This window comes from Cynocephalus volans, chromosome 6 (genome assembly GCF_027409185.1).
Source record: "Cynocephalus volans isolate mCynVol1 chromosome 6, mCynVol1.pri, whole genome shotgun sequence".
NCBI classification, from domain to species: domain Eukaryota; kingdom Metazoa; phylum Chordata; class Mammalia; order Dermoptera; family Cynocephalidae; genus Cynocephalus; species Cynocephalus volans.
This window is the reverse complement of record NC_084465.1, coordinates 120,661,654-120,675,594: the sequence shown is the minus strand read 5'-3', so window position 1 is coordinate 120,675,594 and position 13,941 is coordinate 120,661,654. Positions and strand designations below refer to the sequence as shown.

The 13,941-nt window shown below is 39.1% G+C and overlaps 1 protein-coding gene and 1 non-coding gene across 2 annotated transcripts in view; one reads left to right on the top strand and one right to left on the bottom strand.

The window, feature by feature from the left end:
• Positions 1–4,812, bottom strand: part of LOC134381045 (phospholipid-transporting ATPase ABCA3-like) — a 180,436-nt gene extending 175,624 nt beyond the window's left edge. Inside the window, exons 1-2 of the mRNA XM_063101131.1 lie at positions 4,753–4,812; positions 4,179–4,431 (exon numbers count right to left, since the gene is read on the bottom strand). Of these exons, the coding sequence (XP_062957201.1) occupies positions 4,179–4,431; positions 4,753–4,812 (313 nt within the window). The remainder of the gene's footprint in view (positions 1–4,178; positions 4,432–4,752) is intronic.
• LOC134381404 (small Cajal body-specific RNA 17) lies at positions 2,236–2,379 on the top strand. The gene has a single exon (XR_010023994.1). It is a non-coding gene; the product is annotated as a small Cajal body-specific RNA 17 (non-coding RNA).
• Positions 4,813–13,941: the final 9,129 nt, after the last annotated feature.

Sequence of the window (13,941 nt, the reverse complement as noted above, 5' to 3'; positions counted from 1 at the left end):
TCTGCTACATTATTTTTCAGGGCACTGATTTCCTTGTACATTTCTTCTTTCAGGTCCTGTATACTTTTCCTCGTTTCATCATGTTGTCTAGCTGAGTTTTCTTGTATCTCATTCAGTTTGCTTAGAATTACCACTCAAAATTCCTTGTCAGACATTTCAGGGGCTTCTTGTTCTATAGGATCTAGAGCTTGAGAGTTATTACCCTTTGGTGGTGTACCTTCTTGATTTTTAATATTTCTGGTATCTTTTCTTTGATGTTTAGTCATTGTGGCAGGTGGTTCCACAGTGCACAGGTTTGACACTGTGGTTTGACTAAGATTCTGCTGGGGTTGCCAATTTGGTATGGCTACCTCAGTGTCTGCTCAGTTGACCACTAGTGCCCTGCGTGTGTGGTTACCTTAGGTCTTGGGCCTCTCCGCTGAGCCACCTCTCTGGTCAGCATGCACTCGGCCAGGCTGCTGGGTCACAGGATGGTCCCGCAGGGTGTGTGGTCTCTGCCAAGCTTCCATGTCCCCTGCTGGACATCTCCCTGTTCTGCACGCACTGGGCCAGGCTGCTGGGGTGCGCAGAGGCACCACAGAGCATGTGGTCTCTGCAGAGCTTCCACTTCCCGTGCTGGACGTCTCCCTGCTCCATGCGCACTGGGCCGGGCTGGGGATGGAGCCGGGTGGTGGCAATGAAGCCTACCTGCTGGATCACATGGTGGCAGCACCACAGGGTGTGTGGTCTCTACAGAGGTTCAGCCTCCCCTGCTGGACGTCTCTCTGCTCTGTATGCACTGGGCCAGGCTGCTGGATTACGTGGCAGTGGTGTGGTCTCTGCGGGGCTTGCACCTCCCCTGCTGGATGTCTCTCTGCTTTGCACACACTGGGCGGGCTGCTGGATTGCGTGGCAGCATTGTGGTCCCTGCGGAGCTCCCACCTCCCCTGCCGGATGTCTCCCTGCTCAGTGTGCACTGGGCCAGGCTGTGAATGGAGCCAGGTGGCAGCAGTGAAGCCTACCTACTGGATCACGCAGTGGCGGCCCCACAGGGTGTGTGGTTTCTGCAGAGCCTCCGCCTCCCCTCTGGACGTCTCCCTGCTCCATGTGCACTGGGCCGGGCTGGGAATGGAGCTGGGTGGCAGCAGTGAAGCCTACCTGCTGGATCGCACAGTGGCGGCCACACAGGGCATGTGGTCTCTGCAGAGCTTCTGCCTCCCCCACTGGACATCTCCCCATTCCATATACACTTGATGTTATGTTTTTATAGTTGTAAATTGGTTGATTTGTGGGAGAGAGTGATGCTGGGGACCATCTATTCTGCCATCTTGACCAGAAGTCCTTGCCCCCAATGTGGCACACCACATTGATTGATTTGCATATGTAAAACCAACCTTGCATCCCAGAGATAAATCCCACTTGGCCATGGTGTATAATCTTTCTGACATGCTATTGAATTCAGTTCAATAGTATTTTATTGAGAATTTTTGAGACATTGACTTGTTTTTTTTTTTCTTGTGGAATCTTTGGCTTTCATATCAGGGTGATGCTGATGTCATAAAAGTTTGGCAGTATTCCCTCTACTTCTATTTTTTGGAAGAGTTTAAGAAGGATGGTATTAATTTCTCTTTGAATATTTGGTAGAATTCAGCCATAAAAGCCATCTGAACCTGGGCTTTCATGGCAGGTATTTTTTTTAAATTACTATTTCCATTGCCTTACTTGTTACTGGTCTGCTCAAGCTTCCTATTCCTTCTTGATTCAGTCATGGTACGCTGTGTTCTTCTAAGAATTTGTCTGTATCTTCTAGATTATTCAATTTGTTGGTGAATACTTGTTCTTAATAGTGCCTTATCATCTCTTTTATTTCTGAGGCACCCACTATAATGTCTGCTCTTTCATTTCTAGTTTTATTTGTGTCTTCTCTTCTTACTTAGTCTACTTAAGGGTTAGTTGATTTTGTTAATTTTTTTCAGAAAAGCAACTATTAGTTTTGTTGATTTTCCTACACATTTTCTCCATTTTATTTATTTCTGCTCTGGTCTTTATTATTTTCTTCCAGCTGCTAACTTTGGATCTAGTTTCTTCTTTTTTGAGTTCCTTCAGGTGTAAAGTTAGGTTGTTTATTTGAAATCTTTCTTCTTTTTTAATGTAGACATTTATTGCTATAAATTTCCCTCCTAGGGGATATTAGTACCAAGTGCAGGGCAGAGAATTTAATGTCAGAGGGGTTGCAGTGAGTGTAAGTGGGTAGAGTGCTCTGGGTCCCTGACGCAGCCTCTACATGAGCTCACTGTATTTTCCTTATATGATCAGGCACCATTTCTGGTGGCTCTGCTTGCCTGGAAACTGAAAGGATTATGAAAATGTGACCAGCAAAGTCTGGCAGGGAACCAGGCATGGGAAAATTAGGGCCAAGAGGCACTGGGTGAGGCTAGACCAGAAGGAGGTTTAAGGAGGCCTCTGTCACTGTAAATTTCCCTCCCTCCTAAAACTGCTTTTGCTGCATTCAATAAGTTTTGGCAAGTTATGTTTTTATATTTATTTGCTTCAAGATATTTTTTAAATTCCCTTTTGATTTCTTTATTGATCCAGTGGTTGTTCAAGAATTCATTATTTAGTTTCCACGTATTTGTGAACTTTCCCATTTTCTTGCTATTACTGATTCCTAGTTTCATTCCATTGTGGCCATAAAAAAAAATACTTGGTATAATTTTGATCTTCTTAAATTTGCTTAAATTAAAATTAGGTCACTTGTTCTGTGACTTAATATGTGACAAATCTGGGAGAATGTTCCATGTGCACTTGAGAAAAATTTATATTCTTTAGCTGCTAGGTGAAAGGTTCTGCTTAAGTCCATTAGGTTCATTTGGTCTATAGTGTTGTTCAAATCAGATGTTTATTAATTGATTTTTTATATTATTAAAAGAGGAGTATTAAAGTTGCATGCTATTTTTGCATTATTGTCAACTCCTTTCAGATCTGTCTCAGTATTTGCTTTATATACTATTATATAAAATATAATAACATTCTATTATTATATATAATAGTATATAATATATGTTTAACATACTAATGTTGGGTGGATATATATTTGCAATTGCTGTATCTTGCTGTCAAACTTTTATCATTATGTAATAACATTTATCTCTAGAGATGGCTTTTGACTTAAAGTCTATTTGTCTGATATATGTATACCCACTTCTCTGTGGTTTTTTTTACTATTTGCATGCAATATCTTTTTCCATCCCTTCACTTTAAGCCTATGTGTTTCCTTGAATCTAAAGTGAATTTTCTGTAGACAGCATAGAGTTGGATCTTTTTTTTCTTATCCTTAGCTACCCTGTATCTTTGTTATAGGGGGTTTTAGTCCATTTACATTTAAAGTTATGACTGATAGGGAATAATTCACTATTACCATTTATTGTGTTAACTGTTTTCTATTTTTGTCTTATAGTTCTTTGGTGTCTCTTTTTCTCTTACTGCTTTTGTTTGTGTTTAATGGGTTGGCTTTCTTCAGTTTTGTTGTTGTTTTGTATTAAAAATTTTAATTCATTTTTCTTTTTCTCTTGTGTAATTTCTATAGGTATTTTTTTGTGTAATTGCCAAGAGGCTTACGTAAAATATCTTATAGCTATAACAATCTACTTTAAGCTGATAACAATCTAACTTCCTTTGCATACAAGAATTCTTCCCCTGATTTCATGCTACTGATGTCTCAATTTAGATCTATTAATATTATGTATCCATTAACATAATTTAGTTATAGTTGTTTTTAATATCTTTGTTTTTTTAACTTTTAAAATGTATTTATATATCACACTTAAATAATGTTTTTATAAAATTTAAAATGAGTAAACTTGGGTGAAGTTTATGCACCCAGGGAAAAGTACCTGATTCATTCTGAGACTTGGTGTTCCCTTGGCATACTATTGGGTACTTACCCTAGTTTTAAGAAGCATAATCAGAGACAAAGAAGATTTAGAATTATGGAACTGGATAGTAACTTAGTCATTTTACTTTAAAAACAATTCAATAATGATTAGACCAAGAATATATTTGATATTATTTAACAAAATCCAGAATGTTCTATTTAGGAGATTAATGCATAAACTATAAAAGTCAATGAAGCATGACTATTCTAAAACATGTTAATGATATATTCTACAGAAAATCTTTTAGACATTATAATGTCTAACCTTTAAAAGTGAAATTTAAATCCCTCTTCACCATCTCAGTAATTTTTCTGGCTGCATTGCTTTCAGAAGGCACATAAACCAACTCATATTCATGCATAGAATTGATGAGGAAAGCAGGCAGTGTCAAGGGGAGAGGGTTATAAGTGGTGGCGTCATTTGAATACCTTCTCGTATGTTTGCGTTCCAACAAAATTAATGCCAAGAGTATGAATACTATAAGGATTTCCACAACCAAACCAATTACCTGCCGCCTCTGCAAAAGAAACAGAAGAATCTGCGTGTTTATAGTCCTGTTTTTACACACACACACACACACACAATATGAATTTTTACTATTCCACTTCATTCTACAATAAGAATTGTTCCCTGGATTGTCTTTCAGACCCTTTTCTACATTTTGTTATTCATTGTGTTGATTCACTCTATGGGTATTCTTCAAATTTAGAATTGCTACCTCCAGCCTTGGAACAAAAGAGAAAAATATCATAAACTAAAATAAAGTGAAAGAGTTATTAAAAATTCCCTTTGGCTTCACTAGCCTTTACAAACATTTCCCACAGATATCTGCACATACCTTCAAAAGAAAATTTTTCCAGAGGAGGACTGTAAATTGCTTGAGCCACAATAAATCCATTTTACCAACAAGGAATAAAAGTTCAACTCTTAAGAAGAAAATAGAGATTAAAAGCAATTTAGGTGACCTGAAAAATATCAAATTTAGTCAAATAAAAGGATTATTTCATCGTTCTATTCTTTTCTTTCATCAATCCTGAAAGATAAATACCAAAAAAAGTTGAAATAATTATTTGTCATTAATTCACATCCAATCATCTTCTTTCTGTTTTGTTTTGTTTTGCTTTTAAATTTGAATTTTTTTAATTGCCTGTGCATATGTACATTGAGATCAAAGAAAAACATTGCTTGGACACACAAATACTGAAAACTTATTTGCTGTTTATCTGAAATAAATTACAAGCATCAAAGTTATATACCTATTTATTTAATTATACTTACCCAATTTTGCTCTCCTTAACAGTTCTTTGTTTTGCAGAATTTACTTATAAAATTCCTTGTTGTTACAGTCTATGTTCCATTTACCTTGTAACAGAACTTGTATGGTGTTTACATAAAACCTACTTTGCTCTTTTGCCCATCAAATGTTCTTTACTGACAAGCATACCCAACATTCGCATTGTGAGCTGGCATCCTTAAGATGAATTGGCGTAAAGTTAAGAACACTGAGAACTGCTCTTCGAACTTGGTGGTTAAAGCTCATAATACAACACTCATGACATAATTTGCTTTTCTATTCTTGAGGACTAGGTTGCATCTTTTGATCAATACTTTTCTTTCTTTCTTTTTCTTTCTTTCTTTCTTTCTTTCTTTCTTTCTTTCTTTCTTTCTTTCTTTCTTTCTTTCTTTCTTTCTTTCTTTCTTCTCTCTCTCTATCTCTTTCTCTCTCTCTCTCTCTCTCTCTCTCTCTCTTTCTTTAAGAATATTCATGAGATACAAAACAAATTGTCACCCCTCGCGCCCATGATGTGAGGGCCAGATTCATACTGGGGGCATAACCATTACCAGAAATTACTTTTGCACCCCATGTCCCCACCCAATTATCCCCCAACTTCCCTCTCCTTCACCCTCTCCTCAATCATCTAATATGCATAAAACATTAGGCAGTAGAGCTGAGTTCCATCACAGATTACATCACATGACCAAGTGGAGTTTATCCCAAGAATGCAAAGGCGATTTATAAAAATCAATCAATTTAATACAACATATTAATATAATAAAGGGGGGAAAACCCACATGATAATTCTGATTGATGCTACAATGACTCCCAGAACTGAGAAAAGTACTGTATTTGCAATTACAATGTATTACAAATGGAGAGCCAAATAAACAGATACACGGGGCAAGGGGATATGGTCACAAAGCTTCCATACCCTCTTCAGTGTGCTATCCTCCCAGCACATCGATGTGTTCACCCGTCCAAAAGCTTTCTGCACCTCACTGTTCAAAAGTTTTTACTGAGGCTTCATTATGTAGTCATGACTGTTTAAATCAATGCCCCTTGGTGGTGGAACTCAATCTCCAGCCTCCTTTTCTCCTGGATATCGGAGATGGAGTGGAGGCTGAAAGTTCCAACCCTCTGATCACCTGGTTGATTCCTCTGGCAACCAGCCCCCATGTTGAAGCTATTTAGGGACCTGCCAAGAGTCACCTCATTAGTATAAACTCAGGTATGGACAAAAGGGGCTAGTTATGAATAACAAAAGACACTCCTGTCACTCAGGAAATTTCAAGGGTTTGGGGAGTTCTGTGCCAGAAACCAGGGACAAAACCCAAATATATACATTTTTTATTATATCATATCTTCTCAAACTCCACCAAAAAATGAAAGAGGAGGGAATACTTCACAACTCATTCTATGATGCCAGCATTACCTTTACATCAGAGAAATACATCACAAGGAAAGAAAATTACAGAGCAATACTCCGTATAAATATAAGTGCAAACACCAAAAAAAATACACTACCTAACTGAATCCAGCACAATATTAAAAGGATTATATCACATGACCAAGTGGAATTTACCCCAAGAACACCAGGGTGATTTAACATATAAAAATCAATCAGTATAATATAGCATATTAATATAATAAAGGGAGAAAACCCACATGATGATTTTGCTTGATGCAAAAAAATTTTTGACATAAACTGCTACACTTTCATGATTAAAAACACACAACAAACTAAGAATAGAAAGGTACTTCCTCAACTTCATAAAGGGCATCTATGAAAAACTCACAAATAACATTATACTTAGTGGTAAAAGGCTGGAAGACCCTCCAAAGATAAGAAAGAAGATAAGAGAGGGCTGGCCCGTGGCTCACTTGGGAGAGTGTGGTGCTGACAACACCAAGTCAAGGGTTAAGATCCCCTTACCGGTCATCTTTTTAAAACAAATAAATAAATAAAAAGAAAGAAGATAAGGGTGTCTGGTCTCACCACTTGTGTTCAATATTGTTCTAGAAGTCCTAGTCAGAGTAAATCATCATGATATGCATTTAACAACGCATTCTTAGATTTAACACTAAAAGAAAACATAGATAAAATGGGATTTATAAAAAATAAAAAACTTTTGAGCATCAAGGACTTTATAAAGAAAATAAAAAGATAACCCATAGAATGGGATAAAATATTGGGAAATCATATATCTGATAAGTGTTTTGTGTCCTGAATATAAAATATGAGGGTACTTCCAAAAGTAAATGAAAAGATAATACAAATCTTTCCATGAACTTTGTGAAGACCTCTTCACATAACGCACTCTTACAGCACAACAAAAAGACAATGCAGTTAAATAATGGGCAGAGGGATCTAAATAGACTTTCCCCCCCCCCAAAATTATACAAATGGTCAAAAAGCACATAAAAAGATGCTCAACACCACTAGTTATTAGGGAAATGCAAATTAAAATACAGTGTGATACATCCCACTAGAACAGCTATAATAAAACAAAACAAAAACAGAAAATAACAAATGTTGACAAAAATGTGAAAAAATGGAATCCTCACACATTGATGTAAAATGATGCAGCCCATACGAAAAGCAGTTTGGCAGTTCCTCAAAAAGTTAAATGGAATTACCATAGGACCCTCCAACTTCATTACTAGGTATACACCCAAGAAAGTAGAAAACATATGTCCTTATAAAAATGTATACACAAATGTTCACAGTAGCATTGTTCATAATAGTCGAAAAGTGGAAACAACCCAAAGTCCATCAACTGATGAACAGATACACAAAATGTGGTACATCCATACTGCCAAAAAAAGGTAGCACCAATATGGTTAAGGCACCTAAAATGGAGCAGAGAAGCCACCTCAACTTGAACTTTAGGCATGTCTTAGCTAGGAACACTTTGAACTTTTGCTGAACTTCTGTACTCAGACACATTACTAATTGCTACCAGTGCTTGCAACACATGTGAGACCTGGAACTGTCTCATAGATGAGGATGAATTGTTTTCCACTGAGGAAAGGTTCCAGTGGGGTTTCTGGGGGCTTACTCTTGGTAGTAGTGGAATACCAGTCATATGAAATTTAAATCTCATCCACAAGCTGGGAAGGGTACTAAATTTTGTCACTAGCCAAACCTCTTGAGGATTCAGACAGGTAGAGGCCAGCCTCCAATAATTAAATGGGAACATTTGTATCCAGAAAAAAAACACTTAATGGAACACCATGCAACTCTTGACTTACTTTTTACCCAAGTACGGGGCTTGTGTGAGGTGCTGAACAAAATCGAATGTTGCACTTATGTTTCCCCTGATTTTAATGTCATAGAGCTCTTAATTAAAAGGGTGGCTGATACTGTCTTTGCAGGCATCCTGAATGGTGGATGGCAAGCTTGGCTGTTCCAGGGCTTCCTGACCTTTACATTTCTTTTAGTGAGTCTCCAGATCACTATGACTTGTTCACCAGACTAATCAAGTTGAATACATTTTTAGATCAGGCCACTCTGCCTTGTACTGTGGTCCTCAATTGCCTTCATACTCCAAACCAGGGACTCAGACACTGCTGAACTATTGTTAATGTCTGAACTTTGAATTGTTCAATTTTGATTAGTTTGATTTATGGAGACTGCTGTTAAAAAGTGAATTTCAGTTTTCTGGTATGGTGTTGTACTCATCCAAAAGTCTTAAACACCCATACACAGCTGCCCTTTGTACATCAACTGGTCTCATTATGGTTGAAATTGAAAAAAAAAAAAAAAAAAAGTAAAACATAAGAGTCATTTAACTAAATTGACATTGTAAAATTGTAAATTTTGCACTGAAATCAGGCAGATTCATTGTTATGGCTGCAGAACATGGTGTCATTGCCCATGCCCATGATTTTGGTCATTCTCTCTTGAGTGAGAGGTTAATCAAAATGCAGATGAGGAATCTAACTCACACTGTTAACAGAATTGCCGGAGCTACTGCACAAGCCATTAGAGCCCAACAGAGATCTTTAGATCCCTTGCCCATTTTGTCCTAGATAATCATATAGCTCCGGGCTACCTCCTTACAGCACTAGGAGGTGTTTGTACCATTGTAAATATAGGGTACTTCAAAAAGTTCATGGAAAGATGCATATTACCTTTTAATTATATTTTCCCATGAATTTTTTTGAAGTATCCTTGTACATCCTGCTGCACCTGGATTAATGCCTCTGCCCAGGTAGAATTAGAACCTTCTAAATTTATCAAATTGGCAAAATCTTAAGGGACATTCCACCTTCAACCCTGGATGGTTTAATGTTAAGTTCTCTGATGCATTCAGCTCATTGTGTTTTGAGATCAAAATTACAGATTATTCTCATGTTAATGATATTGTTTGCTCTGTTTTTATCTTATTTAAATTATTAATGCTGTGTATATCTCAATGTTTTGATACTTTCCAATGTACAAGAATTATGGTAGCTTCTTGAAACCATCTACCAAATGTTTTCTTTGGCACCCGAAATAGACTCAGACATTCTTGCAGACTCAACTGATGTCTAAGTCTGAGCAGCCTCCCAGTTGCTCAAATATGGCCTATAGCTTTGCCAACCATTTGCCAACACCTATCTTCCTCCTTCATTCGGGGACATGACTTCCTGGGATAAATCCATCCCAGCATCAAGAGACAAAACCAATGCCATTTGGTTGATCATCAGTGCTTCCCAGAGGAAAGATTTCAATCAAAAGGGGGAAATGACAAAGAAAATAGCATCGGTCTGCGTAAGGCACCTAAAATTGTGACGAAAGGCCACTTCACCTTCAGCTTCAGGCATGTCTGAACCAGGAGCACTTCTAACATTTGCTAAACTTCTGTACTCAGACACATTACTTTTGCATGCAGCCAATCATAGCAGCCAAGCTTCTGCCAATCACAGGCTATCAGTTGATCACAGCATGCCCAAACAAGGCAGATGCCAAGCTGTAACCAATCAGATTGTTTCTGTATGTCACTGCCTTTCCTCTGGCTATAAATGTGACCCGCACATGTGGTGTGGAGGAGCATTCTGAGCCATTTTTCGACTGGACTACTGCCTGATTCTAGAGTCATTTACACAGTTCTCTAATAAACTTTCTTTGTTTTACATCTCAACCAGGCAGTTAATTTACTTTGATTGATAATAAATGGAATATTGTTTGGCCTTATAAAGGAATGAGGTACTGATATACACTACAACATGAAGGAACCCTGAAGACGTTATGCTGAGTGAAAAAAAGCCAAACCCAAAGGGCACACATGATATGATTCTATTTATACGAAATGTCCAGAACCCACAAATCCAGACACAAAAGGCAGATTAGCAGTTGCCAGGGGCAGGGGTTGGGGCAACGGAAAAGAACTGCTTAATGGGTACAGGGTTCATTTCGGGGGTGATGAAAATGTTCCGGAATTAGATAGTGGCAATGGTTTCACAACATGGTGACAGTAATAAAAGCCACTGAATTGTACACCTCAAAAGGGTAAAAGTGATGGAATGTGTTGTTCACCATTAAAAAAACTTCACCCCAATTTAAAAAAAAAGAAAAGGAAAGAAAAACCCTATGAGATGGATAGATGTCGTTTCTACACCATAGATGAGACGCAGAGGTCAAGTCACTTGCCTAAGGTCAGATTAGAACGAAAGTTAACTACACCTGCCAAACCCTTCCATCTAACCACTACGCGACAACCATAATAAAATAAAATAAAATAAAACAAAATAAGAAAGAAACAGTTAATCTCAACCCTAAGTCCCGAGAGGGTTTCTGTTTGTGTTTGGCGCACTTGGGCTCTGCGCGCCCCAGTGCGCTCAGGCGGGTCGGCCTCGCGGGGCCTCGGGACAGCGGCGGCAGAGCAGGGACCCGGCGGGGGAGAAGGACGGGGGTCCCGGACACTCACCGACCAGGCCTCGCCGCCGCCGCCACCTCCGCCGCCGAGGGGCGCGTGGACCCAACGCCCAACCCAACCGCCCCCCGCGCGCCGCCCGGAAGGCGGGAACAGGACGGGGAGTGCCCGGGGCGCGCGCCATCCGGGTCCCTTCGCGACCCAGAGTATTTCACTTCTTGCTCCTCCTGACCCACCGCCCAGTCCCTCAACTCCAGAACGACAGTGAACAGGAGTGAGGGGAGTGAGACCCTCGCCCGGGCTGCGACAGTAGTCAAGATACTTTAACACAATATGTTTAATATGTTTAAATAAAATAATTTAAATATAAAAATGCACGAGGAGCTATTTTGGAGTCTAAAGCAAAAAGAAAAGTCAGTAATTCTGACCCGGTCTGTTTAAAATTTTGATATTTTGTTTGCGGATATTTGGGGGTTCATTTTTAATTTTTTAAAATATTGCATTGAAGTGTTTTATGTTAATATTTATCTTGGATCTGGGTATGTCATAGGTGAGCACCTCAGTCACCGCACTTGCCTCGGCCTGCTGACAGCTCTGCCCAGCTGTCACTTTCAGTGTGATGATGGCGGAAGTCTGGGGAGGTGTGAGGAACCAACTCCTCCCCAGGGTCTGTTGCCGGGTATCAGAGAACTTCCAGCGGCTCAGGCACAGGGATCTACAGACCCTCCAGGGTTGTCCCAGGACAAGGTCTCAGGGGAGGGCAGAGAAAAGAGAGTTACACCAGCCTCCTCAGTACTGGCCCCCGCGTTATTAAGTTTATCAATATTCTTTCTAAGTCATTACTTCTAATAGTAATTTCATTATTTTAAAAATAATAAAATAGACCTCAATAATACCTGATAATACTTATTAATAATGCTTATTAAACACCTACCTGCTAAACCCATAACAAAATGATCTCATTTATGACTTACCACAGCTCTAGAAAGTCGGTTCTAATGTTACTGACAATATCTAATTTGACAATTGAGGAAACAGGATCAGACTGGTTAACTCTTTTGTCCAGCGTCATCAGGCATGTACAAGTGACAGAGCAAGGATTCAAATCCAAACTGGCTGACACCAGAGCCCTTACCTGGGAATAGCTAAGCGGGAAGCTCCTAATCCTCTATCTGCAAATGATGTGGTGGGAATTTCAGCGAAAAAGCATTCGAGCTCCAATAAAAACTATAGGAACAAATTGGGGTAGTAGAATATCTGTTCATACAATGCTTCACGTCAATGAGTTAAAGTAGGAAAAGTGTATAATCATTTCCCAAATGTGTGTAAAACTCTTAACAACCATTCCTGATGGAAGTTCTTTGTAAACTAGTCATAGAAGGGTCCTTATTCATATATGGGTCAAAAGTATGCTAACCCCACAGCCCCAGCTAAGTGGTGTGGTGACAGAACTTCTGTTGCCCCCTTCTTCCTTTGGAGTATTTGGGGCAGGGAGGTATTTGTCCTATGGACCACGGGTGCCCTGTCAGTCCACACTGCAACACCAGCTTCTAATCTAGATTCTAGTTCTTTGCTTTACAATTGGCCACCAACCTCAGTGCTGGTCACTGAACTTTTAGACCAACCAGCCCCCCTAAAACCAATGCTGCTACCACCAAGCTGGAGGAAGGCTGTTCTCTTTCAAAGGGGGTCTCAGGCTCTTGAGTTAAAACCAGACCATCTTGTTTGGCAGCTGAAACTTGCTGAGGACCTCGGTGAAGCTGCCCAAAGCCATATAAGGAAGATGATTTGAGATGATTCCCAGATCTAGTGTTTTTTCAAGGAGTTATACATTTATTTGATGCAAATTAGAAGTGATTAAAATCACACATTAATCTATAATGGTTTGGGTGTTTTTGTTTCAACTGAAGCTAAAGAGGGTAGTATAATTTTTAACAAAATATATTAAGTAAATAATAAAAGAGAGGTATTAGCCTCCTCAGTATCTGGCAGTTGGACTCCTGGTATATGTGGCCAGCTAAGAATTCCCTTCTACCTGCCCATGTTGTACAAATCTTGACCCAGGCTTGAGTTTTACTGCATAACTTTTATTTTGAAAAGGCTCTGGAGGCCTAGGATACTTAGTTCCCTGTGTCTCTGGTCCCAACAGAACTCATTAAGCCAAGACCAATTTTCTCAGTGCTACTTTGCTGAGGACTTGGGTGATATTTGCTAAAGCTTTATAAACAAGATGATCTGAGTGATTTACAGATGGGTCCTGCTCCTATAGGATTTACTGGAAGCAAACACTGGTGCTTTCTATTTAACATGGGCTAAATTCCTTAATTCACAGTGGAAGCAAATAAATATCTGGCTTTTTCCTATTTCATATCTTTTAGTTGATGAGTACTGTATTTGGTTTTGCTTTTTTTCTCCTCAAGAACAATGGGCCAAACTCTTAATATACCTCTATGTTTTTAAAACCCAATAAGTGTCATGTAATAATAATTATAACAACACAAATAATGGTGCATTTCTGTAACTACAGCAGTCCTGAGCATGAATTTCCAGGGATGGCGAACCAAAGAAACAAAATTATGCAATCTAAATCAGCTTTTCCCAACCACTGGCACCTTCTCTCTTTTTTGATAATGCAAGTGTTTGTTGATTGTGAAGTTACTCTGTAGAGGATTCATAAAGCAAATGGACTTCACAGAGCCTGGTGTTCCAAAGCCTTGCAGTTTCAAATATTGACCTTGTAAAGGACAGGAAAATTTCCCCAGGCTATTGAGTCTCTGTTGCAAGATAAGAATTGTAACACAGCAAGGTTGCTGGCTCAAAGACAGACAAGTTACTGATTGATATGTAAAGATCCTGAGAAATTGCGGTAAAAAGAAAATGTTTGCTAAAA